This window comes from Anoplopoma fimbria, chromosome 18 (assembly GCF_027596085.1).
Source record: "Anoplopoma fimbria isolate UVic2021 breed Golden Eagle Sablefish chromosome 18, Afim_UVic_2022, whole genome shotgun sequence".
Lineage (NCBI taxonomy): Eukaryota > Metazoa > Chordata > Actinopteri > Perciformes > Anoplopomatidae > Anoplopoma > Anoplopoma fimbria.
This window is the reverse complement of record NC_072466.1, coordinates 10,487,166-10,504,983: the sequence shown is the minus strand read 5'-3', so window position 1 is coordinate 10,504,983 and position 17,818 is coordinate 10,487,166. Positions and strand designations below refer to the sequence as shown.

Here is a 17,818-nt window from a genome sequence, read left to right as displayed (position 1 = left end):
GCCTCTGTCCCCAATTTGGATGCGATGACAGAAGAGTTGCCAATAAAGCCATTTCCAATGTTTGCACCACCAAACATTGACATGGCATCCAGTAATGATAATAATGATGTTAGCATGTGTGCAATTCAATTTTGCCTGTTCGTTGTGTCTACTTGTGCTATTTTGTGTGTGTCTTTGTGTTCCTTAGGTTTCGTAGTATTGAAAGGTAGTAGTTTTTGTGATGAACCTTGAAAGCTTTTTATTTTGTTTGTATGTGTGAGTTGATGTCAGTGGCTCCTGATCTATTTGCGTGTCAGCTTATGTGTTTTCTGTGTTTTTCAGTCATCAGACACAGACGACCTGCTGGGACCATCCAAAGATGACAGAGCTATACCAGTCACTAGGTAAGAAACACACACAATCAACTAGTATCTTCAGTACTTGAATAACCTGACCAAAACATGTAGTTAAAAGGGCAGTTTATCTAATTACATAAAAAAATATTCTCCCAGTTGCCTTGACTTATATCAGGTCAATCAAACACCTTAGGTTTTATTTTGGCTATATGATATCTCTAAGAATTCCTCCACACCAAAACCGTGGAGGTGAATTTCGGGTGCTCCAAGTATTAAAAAAATGTCATTACAAAAATTCAACGGAAAATGATTAAATATCTGTCAAGAAACCATGTTCCTGTCACCAAATTGACTGTGAACTGTTTTATAGTATTTCTACGGTTAAAAGTTCCAATGAAAAGTTTTCAAGGTGTGATTTCGCTTTTCATGTGGACTCATTTATCTCTTGTCTGGTTAGTGTACTCGTTAGATTTAACTTAATGAAAACCTAACCTTGATCTTTCCACTCTGTCTCCTGCTCCCTGTTAATATCCATATGCGTGTGTCCGTCCCAGTGGGGTGGCTAGTATGACGGCGCTTTAATGAGGATAAGTAATAAGCTGTGAAACGTTGGGGGTGTTTGCTGTAGGCCAGCAGCTCAACAAATAGCACCGGCTCCCTCTGAGACAAAACTCACTAACCTAATTACACAGTCCACATTAGCCAACCCTCGCCTCCGGTCATCTCCATAGACAATAACTGACATAAAGTCAGCTGTCATTGAAGACCGAGGTCCTGCTTATGTTGCTCAGTGGGCAGATTTCTGGTGATCTTTGTGTTCTGATTTTTTGCTACTGTTTTTTTGTCTGTATATCTTTCATCTCTCTCTCTCTCTCTCTCTCTCTCTCTCTCTCTCTCTCTGTCCCTGTCTGCAGCGGACCTTAACAATGTCAGATTCTCAGCATACAGAACAGCCATGAAGATCCGCAGACTACAGAAAGCACTGTGCTGTAAGTAAGACGCACACACACTTGAAAACACCTTAATTCGTGCAGTCAGGATTTGCTTTTTTTTTTTTTTTTTTTTTTTTAAGTCTTGCAACTAGGGGCCGCAGTAATGATTTGAAGCTTTGCGAGATGCTGTGCCGGAGCAGCACAGGAGCCGAGGATATTTTGGCTCTTAAATTACACGCTCTGTGTCAGTGTGTGTGTATGGGCATGATTTTGACCATGCACAGTCACAGCTGGTGATTGTGTTAAACCTGTTGAGTATAGCCTCATTTGGTGTGCACAGGTGGGACTTTATTTAGGCTTTGCTTTTTTAGAAATGTCTCTCTCTCTCAACACAAGAGCCGCTGTTTTGTCGTTTATAATGGAAGCTTTGATAAAGGCGGCTATTACCTTCAGTCTCAGGTGGCTATCAAACCCATGTACACACACACACATTCTCGCACACACTGAAGGTGCATGCAGACGCCCCCTTTGTGAGGTTTCAACCAGTACGGCAGCAGCTACTTGTGCTCAGCACAGTGTAATAATGTTGACAAATGTTAACTATTATCCAGCTGTTGACGTTATTATAGCAACACACACTGCGAGCCCACACTGCTCATTTACTTCCTGCTGCTTATAGGAAGTTTGTTCTGAGTGCATGTTTGAGACAAACAGATGAAATATACCACGCCTCATGTAGTGTGTGTGTGTGTGTGTGTGTGTGTGTGTGTGTGTGTGTGTGTGTGTGTGTGTGTGTGTGTGTGTGTGTGTGTGTGTGTGTGTGTGTGTGTGTGTGTGTGTGTGTGTGTGTGTGTGTGTGTGTGTGCACAGCGTAGGCATGTCTACCTGAATAACCGTGGGTATCAAGTGTTTTTGTGTTTGTTGGTTGTTAATGAGTTTGAGTGATTCAGACGTTTTAGATTGCTATCTCATATTGGCTCTCTGATCGCATGCGTGTGTTTGTGATGGGAATGCTTTAGCCTGAGTGATTTCGACTTGGGGCACTGCAATTCAATTTCATCCATTAGATTAGAACAGTCACAGCGCAAAAAACACACACACACACACACACACACAAACACACACACACACACACACACACACACACACACTCAAACACAAGCCAGCATACACACAGCAGAAGGATCAGTAGTTATTAGCCTGGAATCTATGCTTGAAGACCTTTGTGTGCCTGTATGAATGTTTGTAAGTGTGTGTGTGTGTGTATGTGTGTACACACATGACAGGGATCCTATCAAATGTCTAATTGGGTTAAGTCTGTGCCAGAGGGCTGGTAAAGCACAAATGAGCTTGCGTGGCATCGCTCTAATGTGCCACAGCCTCTCGTATCTCATAGTTTCATATCTGCAAGTGAGAAAGCTAGACGGAAGCAAAGTTTTGCTTTCTGACAGCACTGGCTGCACTGCTGTGCCAGCTCCACGTGGATACACCAGAGAAATAAGTGCTTTGAGGGGACGAGGAGGTAACGTAAGGCAAGGAACCGTAGAGGGGTTGACAAGTGACATGCAACAGGGCAAATGAGGAGACTTAAGTGGGGAGTAGAGGTGAGCAGCATCCGGGCTGCAGGAGAGGGAGTTTAAATGGTTTGTGGAAAAGAGTCAGAGGGAGAGATGCATACAGAGAAAAACAGGGCTCATGGCTCATGAAAAACTATGTCCGTTGTTTCATTCTATATTATATCTGTAAAACGTTTCTTAACCTCCTGTTTTTTTGTATTTGTTGGATGCACTGTAATCTCTACCTTGAAAATAGACATATGAATTCCTTTTGCTTAGATTGCACAAAAGGTAGAGCTATGATGTTGGTTATTACAGTGACTGTGATAAATGCAAATGCAGTTCCCACTTCTGTGATTACATAAAGATTTTTGACAGTTTTCTAAAATTTGATTTAAAATATATCGCCTTGCCTACAGTATCGCAATTTATAGAAATATATTGAATCGTAACCCCTGTATCCTTATACATATCGTTTCGCCACATGCATGCCCTTCCCTGTTATTTTGGTCAGTCTCATTAAACACCTGAAGCAGACAACATACTGTGGGGTGAATTCACAGAGAATGGATTACGCCGTCTGACAGCACCATGAAATGTACGTCATTTACTACCACTATCTGCTCCGTCGCAAGGTCCAATTCACAAAAGATATGGCACTAATATTAGCGATAACACGCCCATAAAGTTTTGCTGCTAAGTGCAATTTGATCTTCTTCTTTCTTTTTTTTTCATCTAATTGCAATTATCTATTTGGCAAGCCTGATCAAGAGTTCCACTTATATGCAAACCTTCCAAAGGCAATTAAGAGAAAGGAAAGGCCCAGGATTTGGGAAAGGAGGGAGTAGAAAGAAATAAAAATGTTTATTCCTCTTTTTTATCATGCGTTTTCAAAAGTGACATGATGTAGAGCTTTATTAATTTCATTTTCACTACACAACGGTCGAATTGGACTGTTTTTGCAACAAGGCTGATTTGCATAGAACGGGGCCAATTCTGTGCCAAATTTATGCATATTACCTCATTTAAATAGGTGCAGAGAGCACAGGAGCACCAAGATGCAATTTGCTTGGCAGCACAGTTAGTGGTCTATTTCACCCTTTGCGGCTGCTTTATGGATGATGTGGGGTTTTTTGTCTTAATTTGGCAGGTTTAACAGCTTCAAAAGCCACGCAATCTTTTTGTGAATTTGCTCCTGTGAATTTGTTGCACTACTGTTTACATGGTGTTAACTGTTTGACCTTTCTGGTTGACCTTGAATAAAGCACTAATTAAGAGTCCCATCTCAACCTGAGCTTGACCTTAATTAATCTGTAGATTTGTGTAAAAACACTGGGTCCCAAATGCAAACTAGAACTTATTCCACCCATGTTTTGAGTTAACATTATATTCACATTCACAATAGTTTTAAATGAATAGTTTAACATTTGGGGGAAGTGAATAAGCACATTTACCAAAGTGCCAAACAACTTCTTAAACTAATATCATCTCATGACTTCAAGAAGTGTCAGACAGAAAATGGCATAATAGCGCTCTAGAATAGAACATATGAGTGGTGTCCCAAATCCTGAGAAACTCTATACAGCATGTACTACATACTGTGAGAGAATGCACAGCATTACTGTACTCAAGCAAATGTGCATTGCATTGTGGGAGAGTGACGTGCCTCAACATCACACTCAGTAATAATGGGCCGTATATAGTATGCATGCACCCCTTTTCTAGTGGGAAGACACTACATGCCCAATACTGTCTTAGAATCAATATGTAGATAATTTGATTATTCTAAGAAATGAGTACTCAGTAATGAATATAAATGGCATGTGCAGATGGAGTATTGGGGTTTAAATCCATGTTTTCAGTTGGCACTATATCAGTTTATATGTTTAAATGACCAGCTTGGGAAGTGTATTGTATATTATCCATTTTTAAATCATTTGTTTTGTCTTTGTGTGTTTGTGATTATGCAGCTGGATCCTTTATGGTTTTGTCCTAAAGGACTTCATTAGCCTGTTTTCTGAAATATTCTGTTTTTCTATTTCCCCACTGTCTTACTTTCAAGATACATAAGTGATAGATGCATTATAGAAGACCATGGAAGTTTAATTAAGATATTGATATAAATAGATTTCGTTTTTTCTTGTCTCTGAAGATGTATCAACAAATTCAATTACAAGAAACTAGACTGCTTTCAGTCTGATATTTTTTCCTTGTTTCTCTTTTTTTGTTCAGATTTCTCTCTGATATTAATATTTCACCACAATGATCTGCCTGCTCTCTCATAATATGTCCGTACTCCCTGCAGACTCTCACAGATAGTTGTTTTGAGCTATTTTGGTCAAAATATGAGTCAAGTCTGCAGTTTAGAAGTGCCTCTATGAATAGTCTGTGCCACTTTCAGCTCCTCAGTCCTGATCAGATTTGACATTTTTAGAAAAATCTGAACCGCTGCTGAAAGCCCATTGAACAATTCGGAAAGGTTACTAATGATACCCTGTCATCTCTTTTACAATTTTTTTTTCTTTGTTCCTCCCCTGTTCCTTCTCACTTACATCGTTAACCTTGTTACTTTCTCCTCTCTTCTTCACTTTCACTTTTCTCCCCATCCTTTTTGTTTCTGTTTCCTCTTTGTTTCTCTTACTCTCCCCCTCCATTTCTCCTCCCCCTGCTCATCTTTAGTGGACCTGTTGGACCTCAGCGTGGCCCAGAGCACCTTCGAGCAGCACAAGCTCACCAACAACAATCAGCTGCTGTCTGTCCCCGACGTCATCAACTGCCTGACGTCCATCTACGACGGCCTGGAGCAGGAGCACAAAGACTTGGTCAACGTGCCGCTCTGCGTTGACATGTGTCTCAACTGGCTGCTCAATGTTTACGACACGTACGTATGCCGTCTGTTTCACATTAAGGATGGAGGACGATACACAAGCCTCTTTCTTTTCTGAATTTGTCACATATTACGACAAAACCTGTCGCCACCTGCATCCTTGCCATTTGAAAATGTTACTAATGATTGTATTCAGGGTTGCTATAATATCGAGTTGTAAACCGATTTAAATATGTGCTAAAAAATCCAGCTGTCTTAAATCAGATGAAAAGTGGCAGAACGGATACATCTCATCATCACTATGCTCTAGCATTTTTAAATCCATCTGCATTGATGTTGTCTGTGCATACTGATTATGTTATACAGATTTACACACTCATGTGTATATTCATGTTAACATGCCATGTGCACCAGCAAGTGCATCATTTGGCATTCCAATGGCTGTTTTTTTTTATAACAGACATGCATACACACATGTTCATATTCACTCTGCACAGGCCTACAGAGCATGGACATACTGTATAATCATATGTGTGTTCACATACTGTAAACCAACATGCTAACTGGTCTAAACATTGATTCGGGGTAATCAGAAGATCTCACCAGCTCTCACCCACAATGATAGAAGTACAAAAGCACACACACGCTTGAATAATCCTCTCTTTCCAAGAACTTAATGATTTCCTGTCACTGCGGTTGCATATAATTCAGATCTGAATTGAACTGAACACACATAAACATATTGTTTATACACAAATATATACCCACTATATATAAAACTGGCTCATTGAAACTGTGTGTGTGTGTGTGTGTGTGTGTGTGTGTGTGTGTGTGTGTGTGTGTGTGTGTGTGTGTGTGTGTGTGTGTGTGTGTGTGTGTGTGTGTGTGTGTGTGTGTGTGTGTGTGTGTGTGTGTGTGTGTGGTCCCTGCAGTGGTCGCAGTGGGAAGATCCGCGTCCTGTCCATGAAGATCGGTTTGCTCTCTCTCTCCAAGGGACACCTGGAGGAGAAATACAAATGTAAGTACCAACGACTAGGTAATATATCAGCTGATGCACTTAAACGCACCGCTGTTCTGCCCAGCACTGTCCAGGCCAGTCTGCAGCGAGTCCATCCTTTACTCTTCCAGCAAAGCTGCATTCCCAGCTGTATTAATCAAACTCACAGAAAGAGAGAGATAGCGGGGAGCTGGAGAGCGAGGAGCTGGAGAGCGAGTCGTCTAATTGCATGAGAGACCTCCTACTCGTTCCCCCTGTTCGTTATTTAATTTTCTATTCTGATTTATTTTTGAGGATTAGCAAGCGTGAATATAGGCTTGCTGCACTGGGAGGAGACTGTCATTCTGGCTTCCTGCTCTTTGTGTCTGCTGCTTTATCTCTCTCTGTCAATCTCCCACTGCTGTCACTGCTCACCCCATTGTTCATCCATCCAACAGTGCCCCTTTGTCTTCTGTCCTGTCTTACTTTCTCTTACTTCCCTTCTTTTCTTCATCCTCCTTCCCCTCTTCGTCATTCTCCTCCCTGCCTCTTGCCATGGCATTCCTGAGCCTATTTGTTCCACTGGCAGTTTCTATTAGCCTGAGAAGGGTATCAAACATGCTTGATTGCGTCGTTCTTCCTTTACTCTTGTGGATTCTCATTTGTGGTCAGTCCCCATGCATATAGCTACAGTGCAACACACACACACACACACACACACACACACACACACACACACACACACACACACACACACACACACACACACACACACACACACACACACACACATAAACCTAACCAGGCGTGCTGCCATTCGACACTCTTTTTGTGACAGCTGTGCATTTCAAATGTAATTTTGTGGCAAAGTAGTGAGTTAGAGATGTGGGTGTTGATCAATCAGAAGACTAGAGAGGTGCGTGTAGGAAGCAGGTCACGAACACGCGTCATTGCTGCCGTTTTGCATGTACCGTGCGCACACACTCACTTAACAGGAGCTGGCATCGGGGCCAGTCTTCACACTGAGATCAAAGTCAACTGCAAGCAGAGCAGAAAAACCTGTCATGCCCTTCATTTCCCTACTCCCCTCACCTCTTTCTACGGATTACCCTCTCCGCTGTCTTTGCTAAGTTTGTGCATGAGCTCTGGAGATGTTCCATAACTTCATCTTCAAATATAACGTGTTAACTGGTCAAGCCTGCACGTCACTGGGCAGGAATCCATATCCAGTAACAGCTCTCTGGGAGAGTGTGGGGGAGAGTTGGAGGCAGGGAGAGAGAAAGTTTATAGTAGGAAGAACCTGGCATGTGAAATGTAAGACAGATAGAAAAAAATCAGGGAAGAGATGCATTTTTAATTTGTTTCCTCCCTACCACCTCCCACCCACATATACACACACTAACACTTTCCCTCCCACTCTGTGCTATTCTGTCACACTCTCTCCCTCTACATCTATTTGTACCTACATCTTTTATCCTAAATATCACCCACATGCATTGACTCTTTCACTCACTCCCTCTTTCTTTTTTTTTTTATCTCTCTCTCCCTCATCCAACCTCACCCTTCCCCCCTCAGACCTCTTCAACCAGGTAGCGTCAGCAGGAGACACATGTGACCAGAGGCAGCTTGGTCTGCTGCTACATGAAGCCATCCAGGTCCCGAGGCAGCTGGGGGAGGTGGCCGCCTTCGGAGGCTCCAACATCGAACCCAGCGTCCGCAGCTGCTTCCAGCACGTATGTACACACACAGACACACACAACCAAGTAGTTGTGCACTGAATTCATACATGTCAGTGTACTTATACACACATCTGAGGAATATGTAAGCATATAACCTCACATAATATCTGATAGATTACAGGCATGGGAAAGAGAAACGATAATATGATTCTGTTCTCTTTTCATTATAAAGTCACAATTCTTATTACCTTATTAACCTCATTTAAGTAAAAATAGTCCATGTCAGATATGATGACAAAAAAGTACAAAAAGTATATCAAATTGCAATATAAAACAAAAAAAATGATTCAAATGTATTACCTAAAAGCTGTTTGGATAGTTGATTAAACGTTACATTTTTGTTGCAAAATGCCCCCCAGAAAACCCAACTTACTGCTTCCAACCTCACAAATGTGAATATTTGCTGGTTTTCTTCACCCTCTGTGAGAGTAAACTGAGTAGTTTAGGATTTGGGACTGTTGGTCTGACAATCATTATTTTATGACATTTTATAGACCAAACTTTTCAATCAAGAAAATAATTAGCAGCTTAATTGCTAAAGAAAATAGCAGTTGCAGCCCTAACGCAGCCCAGGGCTAGTTAAGGATTACAACGTTGCACCAGAAGAACCACTAGGGTACAACACTAAACTTAACAACTCTCTTCAAAACGGCCTACAGCTTTCATAATATCTAGTCATTCTTGTTTTGATGACAAAGCATATCCACATATTCAGGTGTTAAATCTGTTGGATCCCCAGGCACAGAGTTTTTGTATCTGCTACAAACAATATTGGTGACTGCCATCTGCTGCAGCTTAAATAAATTGTAAAAAGAAAAAGTCAGATATTCTACTTTTATCCCAAGAATACTTCTTGCATTGAATCCTTCTCGTCACACTCTGTTTGACATGAATCAACATCTACATGATACAGTGTTAGAAAAGCTTGAAAGCTTCAAAAAGACGAGATTTAAAGTTTTGGCTGTTTCACTGCATTCGAACAGAGCTGGAACTGTCTCTGCCTGCATCTTCAGCCTTGGCTTCTAAATGTACCCATGGGTTTGTCCTTTATGTACGTGTAAAGGTTTTACGGTCACAGTAACCATAGAAAGGTCAAAGTGGTCAGTATATTTAGAGTTACATTACTGATAACAGTTTTTGGCAGGTAATCAGTACTGTACGAGATTAAGTTTCGGTGCATCTTCCCAAAGTTAATTGTCATTAAGTGCCGCAGACTCCTGCATGTCTCCCAGCCTTGTAATGCCTGCCTCTCTCAATCCTGTAAAAGTGCTTCAATATTTAAGCTCTGCTGACCAACCATGAAGCCTCAAATGGCCTCCAGTCTGCTGCTGGCTGTCCTCTGGTGTTTTACAGCAGCCAGCTAACCACTTTCCTCTGGTTTATCTCCGGACGTTACTGGCATTTAATGACGTCTTCATCCCCTTAGGATCACCGGTTCATTTTTCACACTCTTCCTCCCCCGGCTCAGGCTTCGTCAGTCATAAATTGGAGCCAAACATTAAAATCAGGAAGCTATAAATTTCTCCGAACTCCTGCGGTGCGCCTCTCAAAATAGCAGTGAGGTAGTTTTGATATCTTATTCCTCTTCCTCTTTTCTTCTCAAAATTATGAAAAAAGGCAAACGGGTTTCCTACAATTCGCTCTCTGGATGACATAATAATACACACATGCACACAGACAGGTGAGCATGCACAGACTTGATCATGAATTATTGTGACAGCTGTTGTTCAGTTGCTCATTAATCATTCAATAATCAAACCAAGTTGGCATGTAGAAACAAGACACACACACACACGCACACACACACACACACACACACACACACACACACACACACACACACACTCCTACACAGAGTCACTGTCTCTCTTTTATGTAACACACAAGCAAAGCCACCTGTGTGTCAGTCTGCCCTGCCAGTGACACTGCAGTCACCCAGTCCATTGGGTTTAATGGGCCCGTGATGAACGGGTTGCACCTCTATAAATACAGCCTCTTTCACTGTTCCTTTGTCACTCTCCTTCATTTATCCATCCTTCCATCTAGCCATCCTTTTCAGCCATCTCTCCTCTGCAGTATTAATCTGCAAGTGCTATAATTCTGCCGTTCGATGGTACGGAGGAGGGACGGGAGGCGAAGATGAGACTATCTTATGGGGAAAGGAGGGACGGAGACATGCTCTGATTGTGCAGGGGAAGGTCAAATGGAAGGGTGAAGGGTGTAAAGATGATTTGAGATGTCATCAGGGTGGATGTTTGATTGGCAGTGTTCTCATTTATCAACCAGTAATTTACGGAAGCCTTCTTAGAGTATGCCCTTCAACCCATCTGAAAGAACCACACTTAATAAACACTTAATTTTATGATTTTCAACTTTTCAAAATGGCCATATTATTCACTGAGCATTAAAGATAATTAACGATTGACACCCGAAATGCATTTAGCCAGGCAATCTTCAGGGCTGGGTTTCATTTTGAATTTTTTGGGGATCTAGTGTTAATACGATGTCTGAGTTTTAGAACCGATACTTACTTTTTAGTAATATAAACATGTTTTTCCACAACTGAACAAAAACTCCTCAAATGTTCAATGCTGTCTAAACACAAGCAGCTGTACAAGAAGCTGCCTCGTGAGTTACAGTCTATAGTTGACAGATTTGAAATAGAAGAAAGTTTTCATGAGTAAAGAAGAGCACAAATCTGAATAAATATTTGATGGTGCTAAATTAAAGCTCACTGGTGAATGTTGTAACTGTGAACTGACTAATATTGATTAAATAAGCCAATCCCTGATTCCAATTTCCAGGCTGGAATGTGCCTCTAGTTACTGTAGCTTGTTTTGCAGATTGAATTTATTTTCAGGAGGATATGCTAATAATTCTGAGACGCTTACAGTATTGCACACCATAAGCCTTGTGAAGGGATCAGGAAACACACACACACCCACACATACGCACATACGCACTCTATTCCTTCTGATTATTCTCTCCTACGGTTTCGTATGTATTCAGCCCGTTGCTGCATTTGCTGCCCTTTTTGTGTGTCAGGGTTGATGGAAAGGTCGTCTTTGATTTGTTTAGTGCTAACAACAGCCACGTCAAAAGTTTCTCACCCTATGTTGTTGGATTTTTCCAATGAACTCATTATAATTTGCAGTCGAGCAAATAATGTCCTGATATATATTTTGGGAACAGGTTTTTTTCTTGTGTTGTGTAATGTTTCTTCTTATTGACAGGTTGGTTTTTTTTTTAAAGGTAAAAAAGTGGACACTGTTGTTTTGTAGCTGGTTGTTCTTATATATTTCAAACAATAGCTGTAGCTCTGTGCAAGTAAAGGTTATATAAACAAATTGACTTCCTAAAGTTTAGAGCAGCAGTTAAAAGTAGGAGTTTGGGGTTGTATTTTACAGCTACTTGTATGGAGAAATATCAATGTTTATTGTTAGATATTTCAACCAATAGACATGAATACAGAGCTCATAAAAGTTATTTAGTCTTGGTCCGCAATTCAAGGCAGTTAATCGCCGGAAGGAATTGTATTTTTAGTATGTATGGTCATCTCAAATTTGTGTGCATCTTTATTAGGCTTTCAGTAACAAGCGAAGAGTTACAGCCTGTTTTTCATTTATGCGAATTATGTGTTTCTATCACGATACAAAGTGCTCTTACAGTTTAACCAGCCTTGTAGGAACTTTTATAGAAACAGTAACATGGTTGCTGAACCTTTGATTGGAATACTCCTAACTCTCGGCTCTGCCTTTTTTAACACCCAGGTGACCAATAAGGTGGAGCTGGAGCCCAGGCAGTTTGTTGATTGGATGCGTCTGGAACCCCAGTCTATGGTTTGGCTTCCTGTCCTGCACAGGGTGGCTGCTGCAGAGACAGCAAAACATCAGGCCAAGTGTAACATCTGCAAGGAGTGTCCTATTGTTGGCTTCAGGTAAACACAAACACACAAGACAAGTCTGCAACATGTGACAGGCCTCACACACAAACACTAAATGTGGCTGAGTTCTGTGTTGTTCTCTCCTGGTTGAGTATAAAGGGCAGATTTGCTCTGGAGGGCAGGCATTTATCTAAATGTCAACAGCTGATACACCACTGACTAAATACCATCCGGTGGTTTGCAAGGAAACATACACACATCTTAACAAAGACGGCAACACGCTCATACACACAAACATGCGGTGCACTTCCACTTCCAAATTCACAAAGAGCTGATTGGCTGGCAATAATCAATAACGGACCACCCTCTGATATTGTGCAGTACTGACAATAGCACACACACACACACACACACACACACACACACACACACACACACACACACACACACACACACACACACACACACACACACACACACACACACACAAACAGCTGCCTTTGTTTCAGCTGGTTCCTGATCGTATCGTAAAACTTATACAGTACCAACAGGTAAACAAAGATGTGCCTTGCTGTTCAACAGCTGTAGTCAATTTATCATACAATTTTGTTTTTCCCTGACCGGTTGTGCAGAGAAAAGCTTTTTTCCGTGGCTGGAGATATGTGTAACACTATGCCAAGTGAAGTAGGGTTGCTAGATTGTCCACTTCAGATTCCTTGCCTTGCCAGCAAAAAGAGAAATACAGTCAGACATTTGATGAAGCACACGTCTGCCAAGTTCTGTCATTGATCGATGAGCGGGAGCAATGGAGGGAAAGGCTGAGAGGAAGAGGAAGGAAAATGCACAGCAGGCAATTTGTAGATTTCATTTTCCCCCCCTTGCAAGTAGCAGTTACTCAAACCAGCATTGTACATGGGATCATCCAAGAAGTCAAGCAGTGTTATGTGTCAGCAGATATGTTAACATTTGACAAATGTCCCCTCAACCGCCACAAAATGGTGGGATAGTTAACAAGCCAAGAGCAACATTCAATATGGAACATTTCCTGTGCATTCAAGCAAACTTGTCCTGAGCATGCACTGCATGTTCATACTTACTTTCAGTGTTGGACCTGCCAACATTAATTCAATCTTAATGGCTTTTCTTACAAAAGGCCAGTGAGACAAAAGACCTGCATGGTGTTTTTAATATGATAGGTTGTAGGGGTAATAATTTAAATTGGATGTTGACCTTTATTTTTTAAAGCAGTTTTATTTCTCACTTGTTTTAGTTTCTTTTTGGTCATGTCATCTTATTGCCATGGTTTTAAACAGTGATTACCAACCAGGGGTACATGTAACAAATCAATTAAGCTACTTCCCAAACATTTTCTACATACCCATTGGCAAATGAAGTAGCTCAACAAATTTGAAAACATGAATTTATGATTTGATGAAAGAAAATTATTTTACATATTTGTTTTTAGGAAAATAAACATGAAACTAGAATCAGTAATATTGATGTAATGCTGTCTCAATAACCAGTAAGCTACCGGCTACAATGGGCTGACTGCAACAACTATCTCATCAACCTGAATCAGTTGTAACATTGTTATTTTTACTATTGTTATTGATGCTCCTAGTCTAATTCCTTTGTTCCTATTTCAAACACTGTTTGAATTGATCATACATTGACAGTTTCTGCGTGAAGCATATGTCCTGTAATCTTGCACAAAAAGAGCTTTAAAAAAGGCTCCTTTTAACAAGAGGATGTCCCCTGATGAGGCCAGACAATACATAACACTAACCCATCTGTGAAGGTGAATTAACGTCTCCTCTTCATAGTAATATGCTACATGTCAGTATGTAATGGCGCTTTTGACTTGCTGGTGACGTGTGCGCTGTTGCATCCTTTGATATATGGCAGCCTCTCGTAGCTCATCAGTCAGCTAACCTTGGGAGAGCCGGAGAAGAAGGGAAAGATAAAAGACTTAAACCATTATGTCTGAATGAGTCCTGTCTCAATTGAGCTGTTAAATGGCCTTCTGGCTACAGCTGCTGCTGAGAACAACATCCTGACAGTTGTTGTCAGGTTGTTGTGTTTTGGTGGAAATCCAACTGTCTGTCACACTGTCAGCATTTTGAGGAGGGTGTGCATGTGGAGGGTTGTGTGACATCCACAGCTCTCCAGGAGGGTTGAGTGCAGTCTGGAGATGAATCATGTTGTGGGGCTACACAGGTGCTCACACACAGCCTTTAGAACATGGAAGTTACATCTACCCACAATACTTCTCAACTTAACTTATCTCACTTTTGGCTTTCTTTCCTCATGCTCTCTCTCTCTCTCTCTCTCTCTCTCTCTCTCTCTCTCTCTCTCTCTCTTTCTCTCTCTCTTTATAGGTATCGCAGTCTGAAGCATTTCAACTACGACGTGTGTCAGAGCTGCTTCTTTTCTGGGCGCACCGCCAAGGGCCACAAGCTCAACTACCCCATGGTGGAGTACTGCACACCGGTGAGGGAGCAACGCATACACAGACATAGAGTCAGATGTTGTTCAGCAGCTCATCTCACACTGTATCTCTTTTCCACTTGCTCACTCTCTTCTCATCCATTTAATGAAGGCAAACACATTCACACTTACAGCAACACATTTCTTCCTAATTTTCAAGATGAATCTCTTACTTTACGCTGAACACAAGCTGTTGTTTTGATTTCTAAAACTTTTGTGATTCTATGAATTGTTATTTGTTCATGTAGTACGTGGACAGCTAAGTGTTTCATCCATATGTGATTGGTGAACATCTCATTCCTAAATCATGAGCATCAGTACGCCGTAACAGCACCGCCTCAAGGCAGTAGGGGGGCCAACGCAGAGGGCTCTGGTCTTCCTGCACAAGAGTTTCACCGAGCTCAATTTTTGTCACAATGCAAAGTAATTTGTCAAAGTACTGCGTCGGCCAATCAAATATGTGCAAGTTCACACGCCCTGCAGATTATTTTGTAACATGAAAGCTATCTCTACTGTTAAATAGACAACTATCGACAAAGGACAAAATGACTCTCTCAGGTTATTAATCCTTACTCTTAATATTACATAGAGCTAGGTATCATTTTAGGGGGATAAGTCTTCAAACTCATTAATCTATCACTCAAACTTAACTTTTTATTACTGGACTATTTTCAGTCTGACAGCCCACTAAGGCCCGTCAGGACTCTAAGTTCAAATAGGGGTTGAGTCAAGTCTCAGAAAACCACTTGGCCTCATAGTGTTGTTGTTGTTGAGGTGTTTCATATACAGTATTCTAAGAGTAGAACAGATTTGTATTCCCTCACTGTGATTAATGCCAGTTGACATCACTCCTGCCACTTGCCTCTACGTCCTACTTCCCTCGCTGTTGATTTCTCCAACTTGTTCAACAATCAACCCTCCCGACAGACCTCCGGCTTAATTTGAATTTTCATGAACAAATGGTAAAATGCTTGTGGATCTCTGAGGTCTTTTTATGATTTCTCCCAGAAAGCAATATTTCACTTTACTACTACGCAGAGAGAAGAATATTAGAAAAGGGAGAGCTTGGCGAAATTGAACATTGCCCTCTCTCTAAATTAGGATCGCGCACTTGTGGGCCAACTTGTTTCAATATTGCTTAACGTCAAACTTTTGAGTGACTCAAGTGGAGATGTCTCTCATTTCTGTCTTTTAATTTGCTTTTTCAATTTTGCAAATGGGATGGATATTGAGTCTTGGAGTAGTGATCACTCTTCCCTGAGTTAAGATGCCCAGCAACTGCCTGCCACGACCTTGAAAAAAAACTTTATCTGTGCTGCAGCAACAAACACTTACAAAGGTGGTTAAAGATTATTATGCAGCTTCAGGGAACATTAATCACTCAGGAGTTTACTGATCTGCCGCTTCAAAGAAAAGGAGGAAATAAACTGTGACTTAAGAGAGGATTCAACATTTCTTCAACTTCTTCAACCTTGCAGCTGTGGCTCAGGAGTTAAAGCGGATTGTCCAGTAACTGGAGAAATAGATGGTTCGATGCCCGGCTGCTGCAGTCTGCTTTCATGCATGTTGATAAATGAGTGAATGTTGAAATGTAGCGTTAGGGACTTTGAGTGGTTGGAAGACTAGAAAGGCATTAAATAAAGGATTTTCTAAAAGTCCTTTTACCATTTCTCATTCTGCAGTGTCACTTCTTAAAATCGAAGTGGATTCCCATAAATGGAAAGTTTGTCATTCAGAGAGGCACCACTACTGATCTCAGATATTGGTCCAATACTGACTCTGATAACTGGATTAGATACTGGTTGCTATAGGTCGATCTGGTATGGAATACCATTATTTTAATACACAATTCAGTGAATTTATATATGTATTTATATGTTACATTTTGTTTTACAAAGTTAAAGAGGGATGTTTAAGTTAAGCCTGATGTTGTCTTTCACATAAAAGAATGATCCCATTCACTTCCACCCAGTGAGTCATACAGCTTATTAATAAAAAAGTGATATTGGATCAGTACTCTGTATCGGCCGATACTCAAAGCCCAGGTATCTTGACTGAATAAGTCCCATAGGTGCAGCCCTAATGTTATTCCCAATTCCTGCAAATAATAAAAATCCAAATAAACCCTAAAATAAAGTTAAGGTTAATCCAAATTATAGTTATTCTTCATGTTGACCCACTCTGTGGCCAGTTCAATTGATTAAACTTTTATCTACATAAACAGTACCAGTGTATTTACTGTATTAGGGCCAGAATAAGGACAATTTTAGACTATTTTAGAGCTGATTGCCAAGCAGCCTGAGCAGCTGAGAGAAACAGACTATTATGAGATGAGCTTATGAACGAACTGCCCATGTTGATAAGACAGTTCTAATCTCAGATCTCACTAGAAGGACAATAATCAGTGTGGCAGAAATCTAGTGTGTTAGGCAGAAAAGTTGACTGGAAGCTGCAAAAAGTTCTGTGACAGACTGAGAGCAAAAGACTTAATATTTAAGGCTGTGATTAAATTCATTTTTTAACTTATCAGCGATAATGTTGAGCTCTGTGTGTGCCAGGAATCTGTCACTCACAACTTATCGCCATCACTACTTTGAAGAACGGCTGTGACAGCAGCATACTGTCCGCAGGCTTTTCAGCACAAACAAGGATAAAGGGAGCAACGAATTGAGCCAAATACAAGCAAATTATTGAGGACAGCTTGCTTCGCAGTGCCAAAAATCTAAGATGGGTTCAAGGGTTTATTTTCCTCTCAAATTGACCTTAAAACATACAGTACAATGAGTACAATACTAGAATGCCTGTCGAACAAAAGCAAGAACAACCTTGGAAAAGCTTTCACTTGAATCCTGCTGAAAAGCTTTGATGTCATGTGAAACTTCCTGTTAATTCACACTGTAACTTAACAGAGCTTTATTGAACTGCAAGGTACTATTGACTAAAAGGAAATCTCACAAATGTAGCCGTTCCAAGCTGTTGGATGTATCCAAGACCTAAATCTATAATACCTGCCGAAATCAAATGAAAACTCAACTTAACTTATTGTGACATTTTGAATCCTTCAGTACAACTCAACTTTTGCA

The 17,818-nt window shown here is 40.9% G+C and overlaps 1 protein-coding gene across 2 annotated transcripts in view; it reads left to right on the top strand.

The window, feature by feature from the left end:
- The window catches only part of utrn (utrophin), a 173,805-nt gene that overhangs the window by 128,434 nt on the left and 27,553 nt on the right, over positions 1-17,818 (top strand). For both annotated transcript variants that reach the window (XM_054618782.1, XM_054618781.1), the window contains 7 exons: positions 322-383; positions 1,250-1,324; positions 5,503-5,704; positions 6,583-6,668; positions 8,202-8,359; positions 12,136-12,302; positions 14,627-14,738. In XM_054618782.1, coding sequence (XP_054474757.1) covers positions 322-383; positions 1,250-1,324; positions 5,503-5,704; positions 6,583-6,668; positions 8,202-8,359; positions 12,136-12,302; positions 14,627-14,738 — 862 coding nt within the window. The remainder of the gene's footprint in view (positions 1-321; positions 384-1,249; positions 1,325-5,502; positions 5,705-6,582; positions 6,669-8,201; positions 8,360-12,135; positions 12,303-14,626; positions 14,739-17,818) is intronic.